The sequence below is a fragment of the Fundulus heteroclitus genome, chromosome 18 (genome assembly GCF_011125445.2).
Source record: "Fundulus heteroclitus isolate FHET01 chromosome 18, MU-UCD_Fhet_4.1, whole genome shotgun sequence".
In the NCBI taxonomy this organism is placed as follows: Eukaryota; Metazoa; Chordata; class Actinopteri; order Cyprinodontiformes; family Fundulidae; genus Fundulus; species Fundulus heteroclitus.
The window spans coordinates 29,546,606-29,561,124 of record NC_046378.1 but is presented as its reverse complement, the minus strand read 5'-3'; the positions used below and the strand labels follow the sequence as shown (position 1 = coordinate 29,561,124).

General features: G+C 41.6%; 1 protein-coding gene across 1 annotated transcript in view; it reads right to left on the bottom strand.

Annotated features, from left to right (window-relative positions):
• Nucleotides 1–7,234: 7,234 nt before the first annotated feature.
• The window catches only part of nectin3a (nectin cell adhesion molecule 3a), a 45,514-nt gene continuing 38,229 nt past the window's right edge, over nucleotides 7,235–14,519 (bottom strand). Inside the window, exon 6 of the mRNA XM_036149826.1 lies at nucleotides 7,235–12,464. Coding sequence (XP_036005719.1) covers nucleotides 11,809–12,464 — 656 coding nt within the window. The 3' untranslated portion in view covers nucleotides 7,235–11,808. The remainder of the gene's footprint in view (nucleotides 12,465–14,519) is intronic.

The window sequence follows — 14,519 nt, the reverse complement described above, 5'->3', positions numbered from 1 at the left end:
GTCAGAGCCCACAACTCAACTGAGATGCTGTGCTTCTCAAACATCTCATTTGTGAAAGTGAGCGAGGGGACAAACGTTCCTCAGAGCGATGTCTGAGAGGTGGTCTGTCTGGTCAAATGTGAGTCTTCCTTGGGTAGATTGGACAGAGAGGAGTCCAGGGTAGGACGTTGTGGAGTAATTGTTTCAGTGACGTGGCAAAGGAACTCAAGGGCAGGTGATGCAGCTTAGGCCAGCTATGTGAGACCAGCAGGCAGAGAGAGCCAAAGCGTGCAGCTCCTTATAACTCCAGCAGACTGATGAGACTGATTATAAACAGGTGTATGACCCCGTCAGCCACACTCTCCAGCAGAGATCCTCTGCTCAGAAAAAGAGACTCACTTCACTGCAAAAATGGAACTAGAAATACGTAAAATGTTCTTAAAATTATTGCATTTGTCCTTGATTTGAGCAGGTAAATAAGACTATTTGCCAATGGAATAAGATTAATGCACTTAAAATAAGAACAATTCATCTCCATTATCTTGTTTTAAGTGCAGGATGTCTAATTATCTTATTTTAGGGGTAAATATACTCATTCCATTGGCAGATAATCTTATTTACCTGCCCAAATCAAGGATAAATACAATAACCTTAAGAACATTTTACTTATTTTTAGATCTGTTTTTGCAGTGTCGAACACAAACACACCGTGATCGTAACAGATTGTTTTTGTGTGTGTGTGTGTGTGAGGAGTCTTAAAACAGAATCCAGCCACACTGTTCTTCTTTTTCTTTTTTGTTACATTTTCCTACCTCTTGACCTTGCGTAAATGCGCTAAGCAAGAGTCCTCTGGGCTGCACAGCGGCACAGTCGGTAGCACCGTTGCCTCACAGCAAGAAGGTCCTGGGTTTGAAATCCTGGCCTGGGGTCTTTCTGCATGCAGTTTGCATGTTCTCCCTGTGCACATGTGGGTTCTCTCCGGGTACTCCAGCTTCTTCCCTCTGTCCAAAAACATGACTGTTAGGTCAACTGGTCTCTATAAATGGCTCTTAGGTGTGAATGTGTGTGTGTGTGTGTGTGTGCCTGCTGGTTGTGTCTCTGTGTTGCCAGGTAATAGACTGGTGACCAGTCCCCCTCCCAGCCATGCGCGGACAAGCGATTGTAGATAATGCATGGATGGAGTGCTGTGAACAACCAGCTTCTCTGGCTGTCACCCCTGCGGCTTACCCTGCTTGTGGGGAATCTCAATGATTATTTGCCAGACAACTGTTCAGTCAGGAGTCTTCCCCGTGTTTAATTCATCTATATTTGTCTTACGTAACACTCAATTTTCAGAGAAAATTAATTCAGACCTAACCCTAACAGGAAAGAAATGCTAAAATAAATCAAAGTGTGTAATATAGCTAAGTAATGATTTCACCTTGATGAACTGAAATACTAAAATCAGTCTGAGGTTTTTTTTTATGTTATTCATTCATTCGTTTATGCGTTGAAACAGATCCATTGAAGCATCCACAAAAACGAGACACTCGCTCCCATAAACAGACGTGGAACCTGTGACTGGGATTGATTTTTTTGTTTTTTCCCCTCCCAGACCGCCTTCTGTCCTCCCACAGGTGGCTGCAGCCCTAGCCTCGCACGCTTCCCAACGAGACAAAGGCCAGGGCAGACCACGGGCCATGTGACAACATTTTTGTTTTAGCTGCTACACACTCTCCCACCCTCTGCAGCATTTCATTACTTCCAAACCCGTGAGCTCAAACAACTTGTCGGCGCGGCTCAGTCGGCGACGGCCTTTGATGTGAACTCCCCTGGAGCTCCAGTCCTGTTCGGTAGCTTCGCAGTTTGGAGAGCAGGACTTGGCTTTTTTTCCTCAATATGTGGTGCAAAGCGATATAAGTGATCAACACTGCTGGGTGAATGACAGGGAGCTAAAAAAAAAAAAAAAAAATCAATCAATAAATGAGCTGGCGATCCATTTCAATGGAGGTCTGACGCTGGTGCTCCCATTTCGGGGTGGGGGTATTTAAAGCTCGCTGAAAGGACCTGCTGCTGTTTTACGAGGCAACAAACCAAACACATTTGCTGACTGATTCATTACCTGTGAAAAAAAAAAGGCCCGTTTGCAGCCATCTGCCCAAAACTTGAGAGAAAAAAAAAAAAAAAAAAAAAAGGAAAAACAAGCAGTAACCCAAGCCCACCAACACGGCCTTATTTACCCACCCTGCCTGCGCAAACATGCAGATGCTAAGGGTGATGGATTAGACCGGGTTTATCCCAGTCAGCCAACGCGGCGATAACAGAGTAAGTGCTTTCGGGCCGGGCAGAGGTGGACACTGAAGTCGATTAAAGCAAAGTCCAAAAAGAGGGGAGATTTCTCCCCAGCAGCATGCCACAAGGGATTAGGTATCCAGTTTCTTCTCCTGCCTCCTAATCTGGACCGGAGGGGACGATTGTCACTTTCCTAAGCAACCCTTATTGATATTGTGTGTGAGCGCCTCCAAAGCCAGGTTAACTCTGGGGATTAAAGCCGTGCACTTAGAGCAGGAGGGCCTGGATTTGGGATGCCATTGTGGATTCCTTTGTGAATGTTCTCAGGGCACAATTTTGGTGTGAGAAGTTCACGGCTTTTTTTTTAAAACGGACAGATCTGTCTCTCTGAAGAGTGACGGGTGACGACGGGGCCGCGGGAGAGTTGTGGGTGGCCACGAGCGAGCGCGACAGAAAAAAAACGACTTGTCTACCTGTGAGCCGGTGATGAAGAGGGTGATGATTTGGACAGGATGGAGAGTCGGGTTGGACGGGTCAGTTGGTCCCTACACAGGTGTGGACAGTAGAAAAGGGAGAGGCTGACAGAGACCGATGCTCTTTGGACTTAGCGACTTCTTCAAACAAAGGCGAAGACACCAACTTTCTGTTTTTACCACCAGCCTGTCCGCTTTTGTTCTGATCCACCAGTATTCAACAGTCCAAGGATCGCTCGATGTTCAGTAATCTCTCTTGTCTATTTTGATTCTTTTCTTTGTATTTAGCCATAGTGGGTTTTTTTACCCCGATCTCGGTTTTTTTTCGTACATACCTCTGCAGGTGCATAAAACATACAAAGGAAATTCACTTTTTTGTGTGATTATGAGCATAGGTGTGATGTGTTGTGAGAGAGCTGGAGCCAAGTACAGGATTTAATTGTTGGGGAAGTGATTGGTAGGACGTGAGAACCAGGTGAGCACAGTCAGGGAAATGCAGAGGAGCCGGGTGAGGAGCTCAACGGAGGAGCTGAGGGAAAGCGACTAAATAAACGCAGAGATGAGCACAGAGGGATCTTGACGGACACAAAGGGATAAAACTGAATAAAAAGCTGAAGACTAACATTAAAGTAAGAATCTTAGCTGGTGCATAAAGAACGTCCTGTGCAGAGAGAAACCAGAAACTATTCACAACCCAAAATAATCTAAAAAAAAAAAAAAAAGACACACAAAAAACAGACTCGTGAGTCCTGACCATGGAAACCAGCACAGATATGAGTGCTTGAGAGTAGAAATCGTTTTACATGAAGACTTTTATTAATCATGAGATGAGGATTAGGCGTAGGCCCTCCAACTGGCGTATTCTGTTTTACAAATGAAATGAAAATGAAGTAAAACTTTCCTCCGTCAAACTTGTTCCGTTACAGCAAAAGTTTCTAATATACCTTTAGGGCACACAAGCATAACAAGAATTACATTTTCCACTACAGTTTATATACAGGAACAAAAGGGAAGTAAGGAAGTGATCGAAATAATAATTGGATAAGAGTCAAGGGAGATTTGACCCAGAGTCACCTCAGCTAAACAAAAACTGTGCTGAAAATGTTGATATTTCCACTTGTTTGGGTTTTCTTTTGTCTTTATGTTTTCCATACTTTACCTGTTGTTGATTAAAGTTTAGCTTAGTCTTTCCATATTAGGTTATGCTTTTGTGTTTAATTTCTCAAGTTTATTCCTGTGTGCTGTTCCCTGTGTATACTAGTTTATTCCCTTAGGTTAGTACTTCTTCTCTCTTTATTAAGCACTTCCTTGTGTTTTAGCTCAGCTTCTTTGTGTTAGTTAGTTATTTATTTAGTTAGTTAGTTAGTGTTGCTCCATATACTGGGTTGTTTTTGTTTTTATTAAATCTTTCTTTTCACCGTGCTGCTCCAGAAATCCTGTTTGTGCATGTGTCCAACACCCAAACCATAAACTCTTGAATGAAAAATAGAAAAACTAACCTGAGATAAAAGATTGCAGTCATTTAAAATATCTATCAGATTGTTGCAGGAACCACTGAATAATTTTACTTTGAGGTTTTTCTGTGTAAGAAAAAAAGAACAACCAAAAAATATGTTACCATGCGCTGGACCCAACTATCTTGGCTACTCTCTGAAGGCCCGCAACATAATCAAGAGCATTATCAGACAGACGAAGACACTCAATAAACTGTTGGATTAGAGAAAATGCTGCAAGGAATGTTTGACTTCATGCTCATTGACGCTTCTGTGCACACAGCCATAAAATAGAGATTTAACATTATAAATTGTCTGTCAACCCAACTGAAATCAATAGCGAAGTCACTAGACTGGATTAATGTTTCAGCAACACTTTAATCAATTAAAATTTTTGTTGTTGCTGTAGTGACCGATATACCCTCGGAGCCATCAGTAAACATGGTTTTATTGTGATTTAAGGTGCATCCTTAAGGGTCCTGGGTAGAAAAGCAAGTACATCCATAGCTCTATAAAGTGTGCCCTCTTCTGAGTCCAGCGATTTACGTATCAGATGCTACCAAAAAGGAATCTGGTCTGAGCCAGGTTTTAAAATTCCTTAAATCCAACCTCTATTGTACAAAAAAAAACCCACATCCTGATCATTACCAGGTCTCTGCAGAAACTGATAACATGCCGAGGAGGTTCAGCTATTTTCATAAGCTGTGTTTGAGCAGGTGCTCACCTAAAACATGCAGGACACCAGTCCAAGAGCTCTAGAGTTGGACACCCCTGTTCTGTGGGACGCAGCAGCCAGGCTCTGTTAATCACTTTTGACCTGGGACATACAGGTGTGTGTGTTGTCAAAATGTCAAGCAGAAGAGATCCAGCAGTGGCAGCCCATCAGTCTGGGATGAATTATAAGGCCGTTTTCACAACCCACGATGATCCAAGGACACAGTACTACAGCGTAAGAGAGAGAATTTGAACAAGTATTTAGGACAGCCGCCAATCTTCGCAGGAGTCAACATCCTGACCAACACACTTCCAAAGTCAAACTGCAATGATGAGAGAATTATGAGAAAAACTGCAAAACACGACCACCCCGTCTCAGATCAAACGGGTCTCAAGTAGCTTATAACATGTAAATATTCAAGATAAAAGCAGAATTAGACTTGTTTAATAGGTTAATATGCAATAAAAAAGGATTACAGTAAAACAAAACATGTATTTAAAAGCAAAACTGCACGCTGTGCAGTTACAATTTATAGTTTTGCAAAATCTAAGACATCTGTGTTAATTGACTGCATATTAAAAGGAAGTTCACCTGATAAACATCAAAGACAAAACACTTACCTGAAGTGTTACGGCGCCTCAATGTAAACCGCACCATCTTATCAGATCCACTCCTTAGATACCGATGAAAGCAAAGTAAAAAGTAAAACAATTTTGATAACACTCACACTCATTTAAAAAAAAAAAAGAAGAGGAGTTGGACACATTGGAGTGAAACGATGATGGTTTTATTGCAAACAAAAGAACAAAAGAACAAAATCTACCACCTGTTCATCTCTGATTCCTGTGAGACTTCAATCACTCAAAGAACACCGTACAAAATAATTGGTCACCAACGCTCAGGAACAGATATAAAAATGCAGTGAAAACAGGGTCTCCATCTTATTGTGAGACATGAGCCCATTGGAAGCATGTAAGAGTAACTAATGTTCTGTGAAAATTACAGACCTCATACAAAAAATAAGATTTTTTCTTCAATAATAATAAAAAAAAGCCAGCATATTTACAGGAAAATAATATTTTCTATGAACCTGGCTTGCCTAAATTCCCAGTGAAACGTTGCTTTATTACAATATTCCCAGTAACCGACGTGTTACGTGTGTCCGTTTTGAACTCTGTAAGGCATGATAACAAACCTTTTGTCAATTCTGCTGCTCTGACACAGCAAATCTTAAATATGAAAGTTGGAATACATATTTAAAAAAAAAAGGCACAGATGCCCTCTTTTTTTTTTTTTTTTAAACAATAACAATAATCTTTACATTAATGCTTTCAGTATCTGTCAGCTTTAAAGTTTCTGTGCATTGCTCAGCCCATTTAAGGCACCAGCTATTCAGTAGGGGGAGTCCAGAACAAACCCAGAACGACAGAGAACAACTAATCCCACGCTAATACTATACGGAATATGTACACGTAATATAAACATTAGTGATGGAAAATAATTGGCAGCAAGTAACTGGACATGCAACCAGTTGGTGAGCAACAAACCGAAAAGCACAAAAAAAGATAAAAAAAAAATACAACATTCATCCAATCAGTTGGTTTTGCTTTCAAAACCAAACTGAGGCTGATTAAAGCTCGTTTTTTTTTTTTTTTCGAGCACAGGCAGCTGTTCGCATGGAGAAACCCCATTCCAAATATAAGCTGAGAGCTATGAATAAACTACACAAGGAGAACGCAGACACGGCCGTGCTGTGTGTGTCACAGTGTGCGAGAGCTGCAGCTGCCAAGCGCGGTGAGGAAGGGTATAAAAGTTGATTAAAAAGCGGAAAGGTTTTGAGGCGACGACTTGCTCCTTCAATGTGGCCTGCAGTGGCAGATGTGTGGCGACGGCGAAAAAAACCCCATTAAAGCAGTTTCTTCTGAGACATCTAAACCTTCGACCGAAGCCAGGCCATGGGAAGACCAGGGTGGAGACGATAAGATATACTCTATTAACCTGAGTAAATAAATAAAAAAATTTGAAATAATTTTATTTATTAATGGAGAAAAGCTATTCCAACCAACCTTGACTTGCTCCCGTGTTCCTTGTGGGTACTTCTCATCATAATAACTGGTTTTCTGCTCTTGGCGACAACAGAGGCAACCGTTTCCTGCTAATTTTTCCTTTTCCATCAGGGGAGGGATTTTGGTCCTTTCTTCGTTGCAGGATTGTTTTAACTTGGCCACCCTATATAGTCTGTAGTGTGGGTCGTGCCACAGCATCTCGATAGGATTTTAGTCTGAGAACTTAATTAGTTTTTCTATTTAGGCATTTAGAGGTGGACCTGCCAGTGCGTTTCAATCATCGTCCTCCTGCACAATCCAGATGGATTTGAGTTTAAAGTTACAAACTGTGGCCTGAACATTTTTTCTTCAGCTGTTCTGTGGGGTTCATGGTTCTGTCCGCTATGAGAGGGTTTGTCGGGTGCCGAAGCAGCAAAGCAGTCCCAGACCATCACACTGCCGCCGCAGTGTTTGACCGTTTAGTGTTAATCGTATGAAACGCTGTATTAGTTTAACAACAGAAGTAAACGGGACACGAATCCTCCAGAAAGTTCCACTTTTATCTCATCCACAGAATATTTTTGTTAAACTCTTGGGTTTCATCACTGTTTTGTTTCTACTTCTTCTTCTTCTTGTTAGTCAACAGCGTATTTTACCTTTACTCTCCCATGGAGATCATTTTTACCCCGTTTCTCTCTAATGGTTGAATCATGAACATTGACATTAACAGTCAAGGGAGGCTTGCGTTGCTAGTGTTTTATTTTGTGACCTCCTGGATGAATCGGTGATAAACTCTTGGAGTAATTTTGGCGGGCCTGCCACTTCTGGGAAGGTTCCCCACTGTTGTGGGTGAAGGCTCTCACCCTGGTTAGCCTGAGTCCCAAAGCCTTAGAAACTGCTTTGTAACTTTCTCAATGCTGATAGATCTATGACATTGTTGATTATTGGTTGATTTTATTAGACTTTTAGATTCTATTTAAGAGATTTATTTATTCTTTATTTCTGTAAATTAATTCATGATTTAACAAAGGGGCGTAGCTGCATATACAGACGTGGCCAGGGTGGTTTGTAAAGCTTTTTTTCCCCCCTTAACACATTTCGAAAACTGAATCTTAGTATTTACTCTTGCTTTCTTTGCTTGATCAAAAACAATTGGCAACAACTTAGCTGGCAAAAGACAGATTCTTCTACAAAAGCTTCCTGGAAGGCGGTGAGACTTAGCAAAGGCCACTCTGATCCATGTGTCATTCCTGAGGAAATAAAGCAAAGGCTTTAAGTGGAAAAGTGTGGAGACGAATCCAGCAGGAAGAGATGAGATCACTGATGATGTCAGCTCTTTTGTTTCAACTTACTTTCACAAGAATTGTTGTTTGTAGGGGGGGGGAAAAAAAGAAACATGTATCTTTCCCAAAGGGAGCCATTATATGGACATCCTGGATCTCCGTGGTTCAGATTAAGTTTCTTGTTTCCATGACCACTCCACGTCCTCAGAGGAGCCAAACCCCAACATTACAGCATGCTCTGCAGTGACATCAGCTGCTCGCACCATTTCCAAGCTTCCTGGTTAATCCAGAATTCAAACATACTAAAAACTGAGGGAACCCTTTGGTGCTTCTCCCTCTCTTTTTTTTGTTACATGTTGGCGATCTTGAACCGTCAAGGCGGAGTGTCGAGCGGCAGCAGTAAAACTGTCGGTGGTTTACGCAGCCACATAATGTCAGATGATGACAGCCGCACCAGTCACATCTGGTATTTATAACGCCTCGCTTTGATCTTGTGTTATAAAAAAAAACTTTAATGACCAATTGGTGCTGGTCTTACAGACAGAAATCTGAAAATATTCGAGGGGGGAAAATGGAAAAGACAGCAGCGCAGCCTGTTATCAGGCCTTAAGCGGGAGAGGATGGGAAGCCTGGGCTGATTTAAAGTTTACTGAGAAGTTTAATAACAGAGCAGCGCTTCTGACTGCATGAATGCGGCTGGAATAATTTATGTCAATACCCATATGAGTCGATTTGGTTTCAAGTTATTATCAAACCCCAGTTTTACACAGTTTGGGATTGGCTTCTACAATAGCCATCTGTGTGCATCAGTTCAGGCTCGACTTGACCTTGGTGTTATGGGTTCAGATCTGATGGCTTATTATTACCTGATCCCTTCATATGATCAAGTCCATTTTGATCAGCTTATATTAGGGATGAAATTTGCTGGTTAACTGAATCAGATGATTTTCTGCTCGTATGGCCCTGACCAGTCAACAGCCGGCTTTCAAAAATCCGAATCTTCCTCCAATGGGTGAGCGAACCGTATAGTTGCTATCAGGTTGAACTGGCAGCAACACTCTTTGGTGTGGAAGTTGAAGAAGAGTTAAAGTCGACTATTTTCAGTAAGTTTAAAAATGAAGATAGTGAAAGCACAGATTTATGAGCAGGGAATTGTTCTCAACATGTTTACGTTATATGTGTGGTTCAAGCAAGCTGAGATGAGAGAGAATAAGACTTTCAGCTGATAACAGGAAGGCTGAACAGTGAACATTAAATGTTTTCTGCTTTATTCTTTCAACCTCTGCTACAGGACAAAGTTATATTTGGAAATGTTTCTGGGGAGTCTCAGAGTTAGGGGAAGTATTTACATTCTTTTGAATATAATCACAGAGACCTCTTTGAGTTATGCTAGGCACTTAGACAAGATGCCAAAGACAGTTTTATAACATTTTGTTTTAAATTTTTAAATACTTTTTAAAACTGTTTTACAATGTTAACACTCGGTTCTCTCACACGTGACTTCGCTTCTGCTCGTGACATAAATAGCTAACGACTGATAAACAAGCAGGCTACAAAAATATTTTGAAAGCTATTATGTTACTTAAATCTTCTCTATTGCTTAAGAGAAAACAGAACGATACAAAGTCGGTATCAGCAGCTCAAAGCTTTACTAAAACAACACATGTAGCTGATTGGTGCATCTATAGTTTATGCTAGCCTTTAAACCAAATCTATGTTTACCTGGTAGGAGCATCCATTGTAGACATTGGGGTGGCTGATAACACAGCGGAAATCATGAAAACCATTTGATCATTTATCTACCGATATGTTTAAACAAATAAAGCACCTCCAAGGCATCCTATGGAGAAAAAAATGGTAGAAAATTATTAACAGCTTTATCTTGCCCTGCTCCAACCCTAGAACCGGGTCAAAACTGTTTTGTTTACTCTGCATGGCTACACATCAGCACTTAGTTAAAATGACATATATTTGAGGCAGATATGTTTGTGATTTCCTAAGAAAAACTAAAGCCTGGGCGGAACAGCAGCTGATACGGGTGCTGGCGGACCGAGGGTCGAAACAAGCTGATTGTTTTGTGAAGTCGGACACAGCGGACGCTCACAGTCATCACCTTTTCATTAGCTTTAGATTCTCTACGCAACAAGAGGAAGCAACTGCAGAAGAAGAGCCGCCAGCGATACGCTGCACATCTTGACAGACGAAGACGTTTTACTGAGTCTTGCAGCCGTCTGGAAAAAGTAACGAGTAAATTAAAATCAGATTTTGGTGACAGAGGTTCTTTCAATAAACTACTTCAAAAAGCAACCGGAGACTATGCCCTTTGCACACTACTTTTTTAAATTAAAAATAGAAAACAGCTTCAGGTTTGGGGACTGCTGAAAGGATAAAGGTGTCTGTTTTCCACAGTGTCTGATCTCTTGAGCGTGAATTTGACAAGTAAAACAACTTGTGACTGATTTACAGATGGTTCTGTGAGTTCTGTCAAAAATCCACAGCAGAGTTTTACCGAACGTTGTTCATGTTAGTCAGTGTCTGCATCAGGCCTGGGTATAGCTAAGGTCTTGAAAGCGAGCGTATGTACTGTTTAAAGTCGTTTTAAAAAGAGCCAGGGTGACCAATGTTTTTGTTTTGTGAAGAACATAGAGCTGCACCGCACTGCCCCTCCTCTACTTGTTGCTGAGCCCTACCAGTCAGCAAGGCTCCAACACTTTTTCCGTGACTTGCAGGAAGCACAGAGTGCTGCTTCTTTTATTAAGGTGTTATTATACCTGAAACTGATGCTTTTCTGTTTCTGTTAAATAATGTTAAACACTCTTGTTTTTAATTTTTGTCTAAACAGCATGATTCTGTGGTGTTTTTACTTGAGGTTAATAAACCGTGAGAATCTCACACCTGCCCATGTCTACACGGTTCCAGACTCTGATCCATCGCTTTGCTTTCCCCTTTGTACGATGCCGCGGCAAGTCTCCCTTTTCATCTTGTAAATTTCCCTTTCACTTAATGGTACTTTTGTTTTCAGAAAGCATGCAATATAATTTGCTTTAAATACTGGTTTCAGCCACAATAAACGTTTGTGAAAATGCACAAAGACCTTGCATGAGATAATTTTCCAAATGCCACAGAAACTGTGAGATTTCATGAGAGCAGAACTCATTCAGTCCGAGGAATAAATACTTTGACAACGAGGGCGTGATCAGCCTACCTGCAGAAGACGACAGGTGCCAGCACAAACCAGCAGAAAACAAAACCTCGTTCACATTGGTGTGACGCACCACTGTAGGCCAAAGCAAAAATCAGGTCAAATCTCTAAGGCGTCCCAGCTGCGGTGTGGCTCTTTGCTACAAACTTGGAGTACAATCCACGAACACAACTTTAAGGTTAAGTGGTTACAATCAAGGCAGAGATAAATTGTTCAAGAAGCTCAATGTGAAAGCTTAGAAATTTCATTTTTGCTTTTCGAATGAAACGATGCATCCTTTAAAGTCGTGTCTGTCACTTGTTGACTTAATCCCAGTCGGATGTTCACTGTTTTGTTCTCATTCGTCCTCAAACATACCACTCTCTGCGTGAAATCACAGATCCGTCTATGTGCGACACATAGTCGCTGTCCGTACCATTTTCAAAGCAGTCATCCGGGAGGTAGGGGGAGCCGTTGTTTACAATGGGGCTGTGCACAGGAGGCCCACAGGGGTGCATGTTTTGGTTGTTGTAGTGGTCTGGGTAATAGTTTCCCTCCTTCATGCCCCTGTGGGCGTCCCCCCGGTCGTTCCAGTCATCCCTGTCCTTCCGCTCAGGAGTGTAGTCGGGATAAATGATGTCCCCACCCAGTTTGGGTTTCAGCTCCTGGCTACCCTTGCTCATGTTGTCCCCGTAAACCTCCTGCAGCTCATGTGGCTGTAGGACGTCTATCTGAGACTCCTTCTGCATGTCGGCGGGTCCCAGGTACTGTTTGGTGTAGTAGTCTCCTCGGAAGGTCCTGCGCTGACGCATAAAACAAGCGCCGCCAAGGATCAGCAGCAGAATCAGGAAGAGCACCCCGCCCACTGCGCCGCCAATTATGGTGCCCAGGCTGCCGTCGTGGACGGAGGCCAGGGTAGGGGAGGTGAACAGCGCTCGGTGCCGGTCCACATCTGTTCCGGGTCCGGACGCATGATGGAGGGGGGAGGCAGTGGTGCTTGGGGCTGCAGTGGTGGGAGGAGGATCTGCGGAAACAAACATAAAAGGATTTAAACTGGAGAGAAAAGACAGCAAATGGAGCGAGAGGAGAGTCATCAAAGTGTAGCAGATGAACGCTGCAACAACTGACAAAGCAAATGTGATTCTTTTATAAATTTATAACAACAGAGTGGGGAGTCAGATCTTCTTTTGAAGAAGCACAAGTATTCACACAACCTCCGCCTATTTCTAATGCTGTCACGTTACGCCTATAGACTACGATGTATTTTACAGGGATTGTGTGTAATTAACCAGCAATTGGTGATGTGTTGTTGTGAAGTGGAAGGAAATTAACAGCTGAACAATTAAATTGTTTTTTAGAATAAAGAAAATCTGAATCTGTTTGTGTGCAGCCCTTATTTATACTGATATCCCTAAATAAAACGTATTGCAACCAATATTTTCAGAAGTCCCCTAACACAGTACACCTGTTTGTAATTTAATCTACCGTAAGTACAAATGCAGCTGCTCTGTGGTGGGCCCAGAGATTTGTTAGAGAACATTAGTGAACAAAATGGCTCATGAAGACCAAGTAACACAGCACAGGTCAGGGATAATGTTTAGGATAAGTTTAAAGCAGGGTTAGGTGGTAAAACAATATCCTAAACCTTAAACATGTCAGAGCACAGTGGGATCTATCATCCAGAAATGGGAAGAGGATATCACAACTACCAAAAGTGCCTTGACATAAATGTCCACCCATGGCAAGCATTAATCAGAGACACAGCACAAAGCCTCCTGGTAAATGGAGGAGCTGTAGAGATCTACAGCTCAGGTGGGAGACTCTGTTGACTGGGCAGTTGTTAGTGACGTGGCCCACAAATATGGTTACTATTATAGAGTTGCAAGAAAACCATTGTTGAAAGAAAGCTATTAAAAGCTCTGCTTGTAGTTTGCCACAGGCCCTGTAGGGGACACATCCAACGTGAAAGCAAATGCTCAGACTTGAGCAAACGTGTTGGACTACATACAAAATGCTATTTGTAGAGGAAAAACTCGCACTGAACTTCAGCGTGAATACACCATTGTGTAGTGACAGCATCATGCTGTAGGGACACTTTTCTTCAGCAGGGACACTGAAGATGATCAAAGTTAATAGAAAAATTAATGGAGACGTGACTCGGTCTGACGCTTGCTCCATGTTGTTCTTTGTTTGCTCATCGCTAGCTGACTAGATCGCTGTAACTGTATTGCTGTGTATTATATTGTGAATTTGAATATATGTGAATTTCGCCAATGTGAGATCAATAAAGCTTATCTTATCTTACATTAATTTAATGATGACTGGATCAATATGCTGGATCGGCGTCATTCATCCAAAATCTGATCCAGCTAATTTGTCAATATTGGAGCCGATATCCGATTCGGGTATCGGATCGGTGCATCTCTACTTAGAAACACCAAACCAATCAAAAGATGAACCCAAGACCTTTTTAAGTAGGCTTACATCTTTATTTCTAATATAGGCCCTTGTCGTTATCTTAATGTTTAGATGAAGACTACTGTTTTATAAGCAATGATTAATATTTAACATTATATTGTATGTGCAAAACATGCTGATGTATTTCAAATATTCAAAGCACTAAAAGTGGCGTTTATAAATTCATGATGGAATGGAATTTTCTTACATTCATGGTTAATGTTTTCTGCTTGTTTTTGCTTTCTCTTTCAGCCTCTGCCATCTCCTATCCGTATCTATTACCGCTGTGTGATGGACATGGAGACAGCTTGTTTTTGTTTTTGTTGCCCTCCAGGGGTCTCTACAAGTTCAGGCCTGATGACTTTTGGCATTTCACACATTTCTGTATACAGTGTATGTTACCTGATTGACAAATTTGATATTAAACATGTTTATGCAGAGACCCTGTGTACGGCTGGTCAATATATATTGAGTTTTTACGGACATATTTTCAGACAAAAGGTAAGACAATATTGCTGAAGTGCCCTAGGCCTAATATTAAGAATACATTTATTTTACAGAAGGAAACCATAACAGTAATAAGCTAATTGTAATAGGGACTTATCAGTTCTTTATGTTTTTA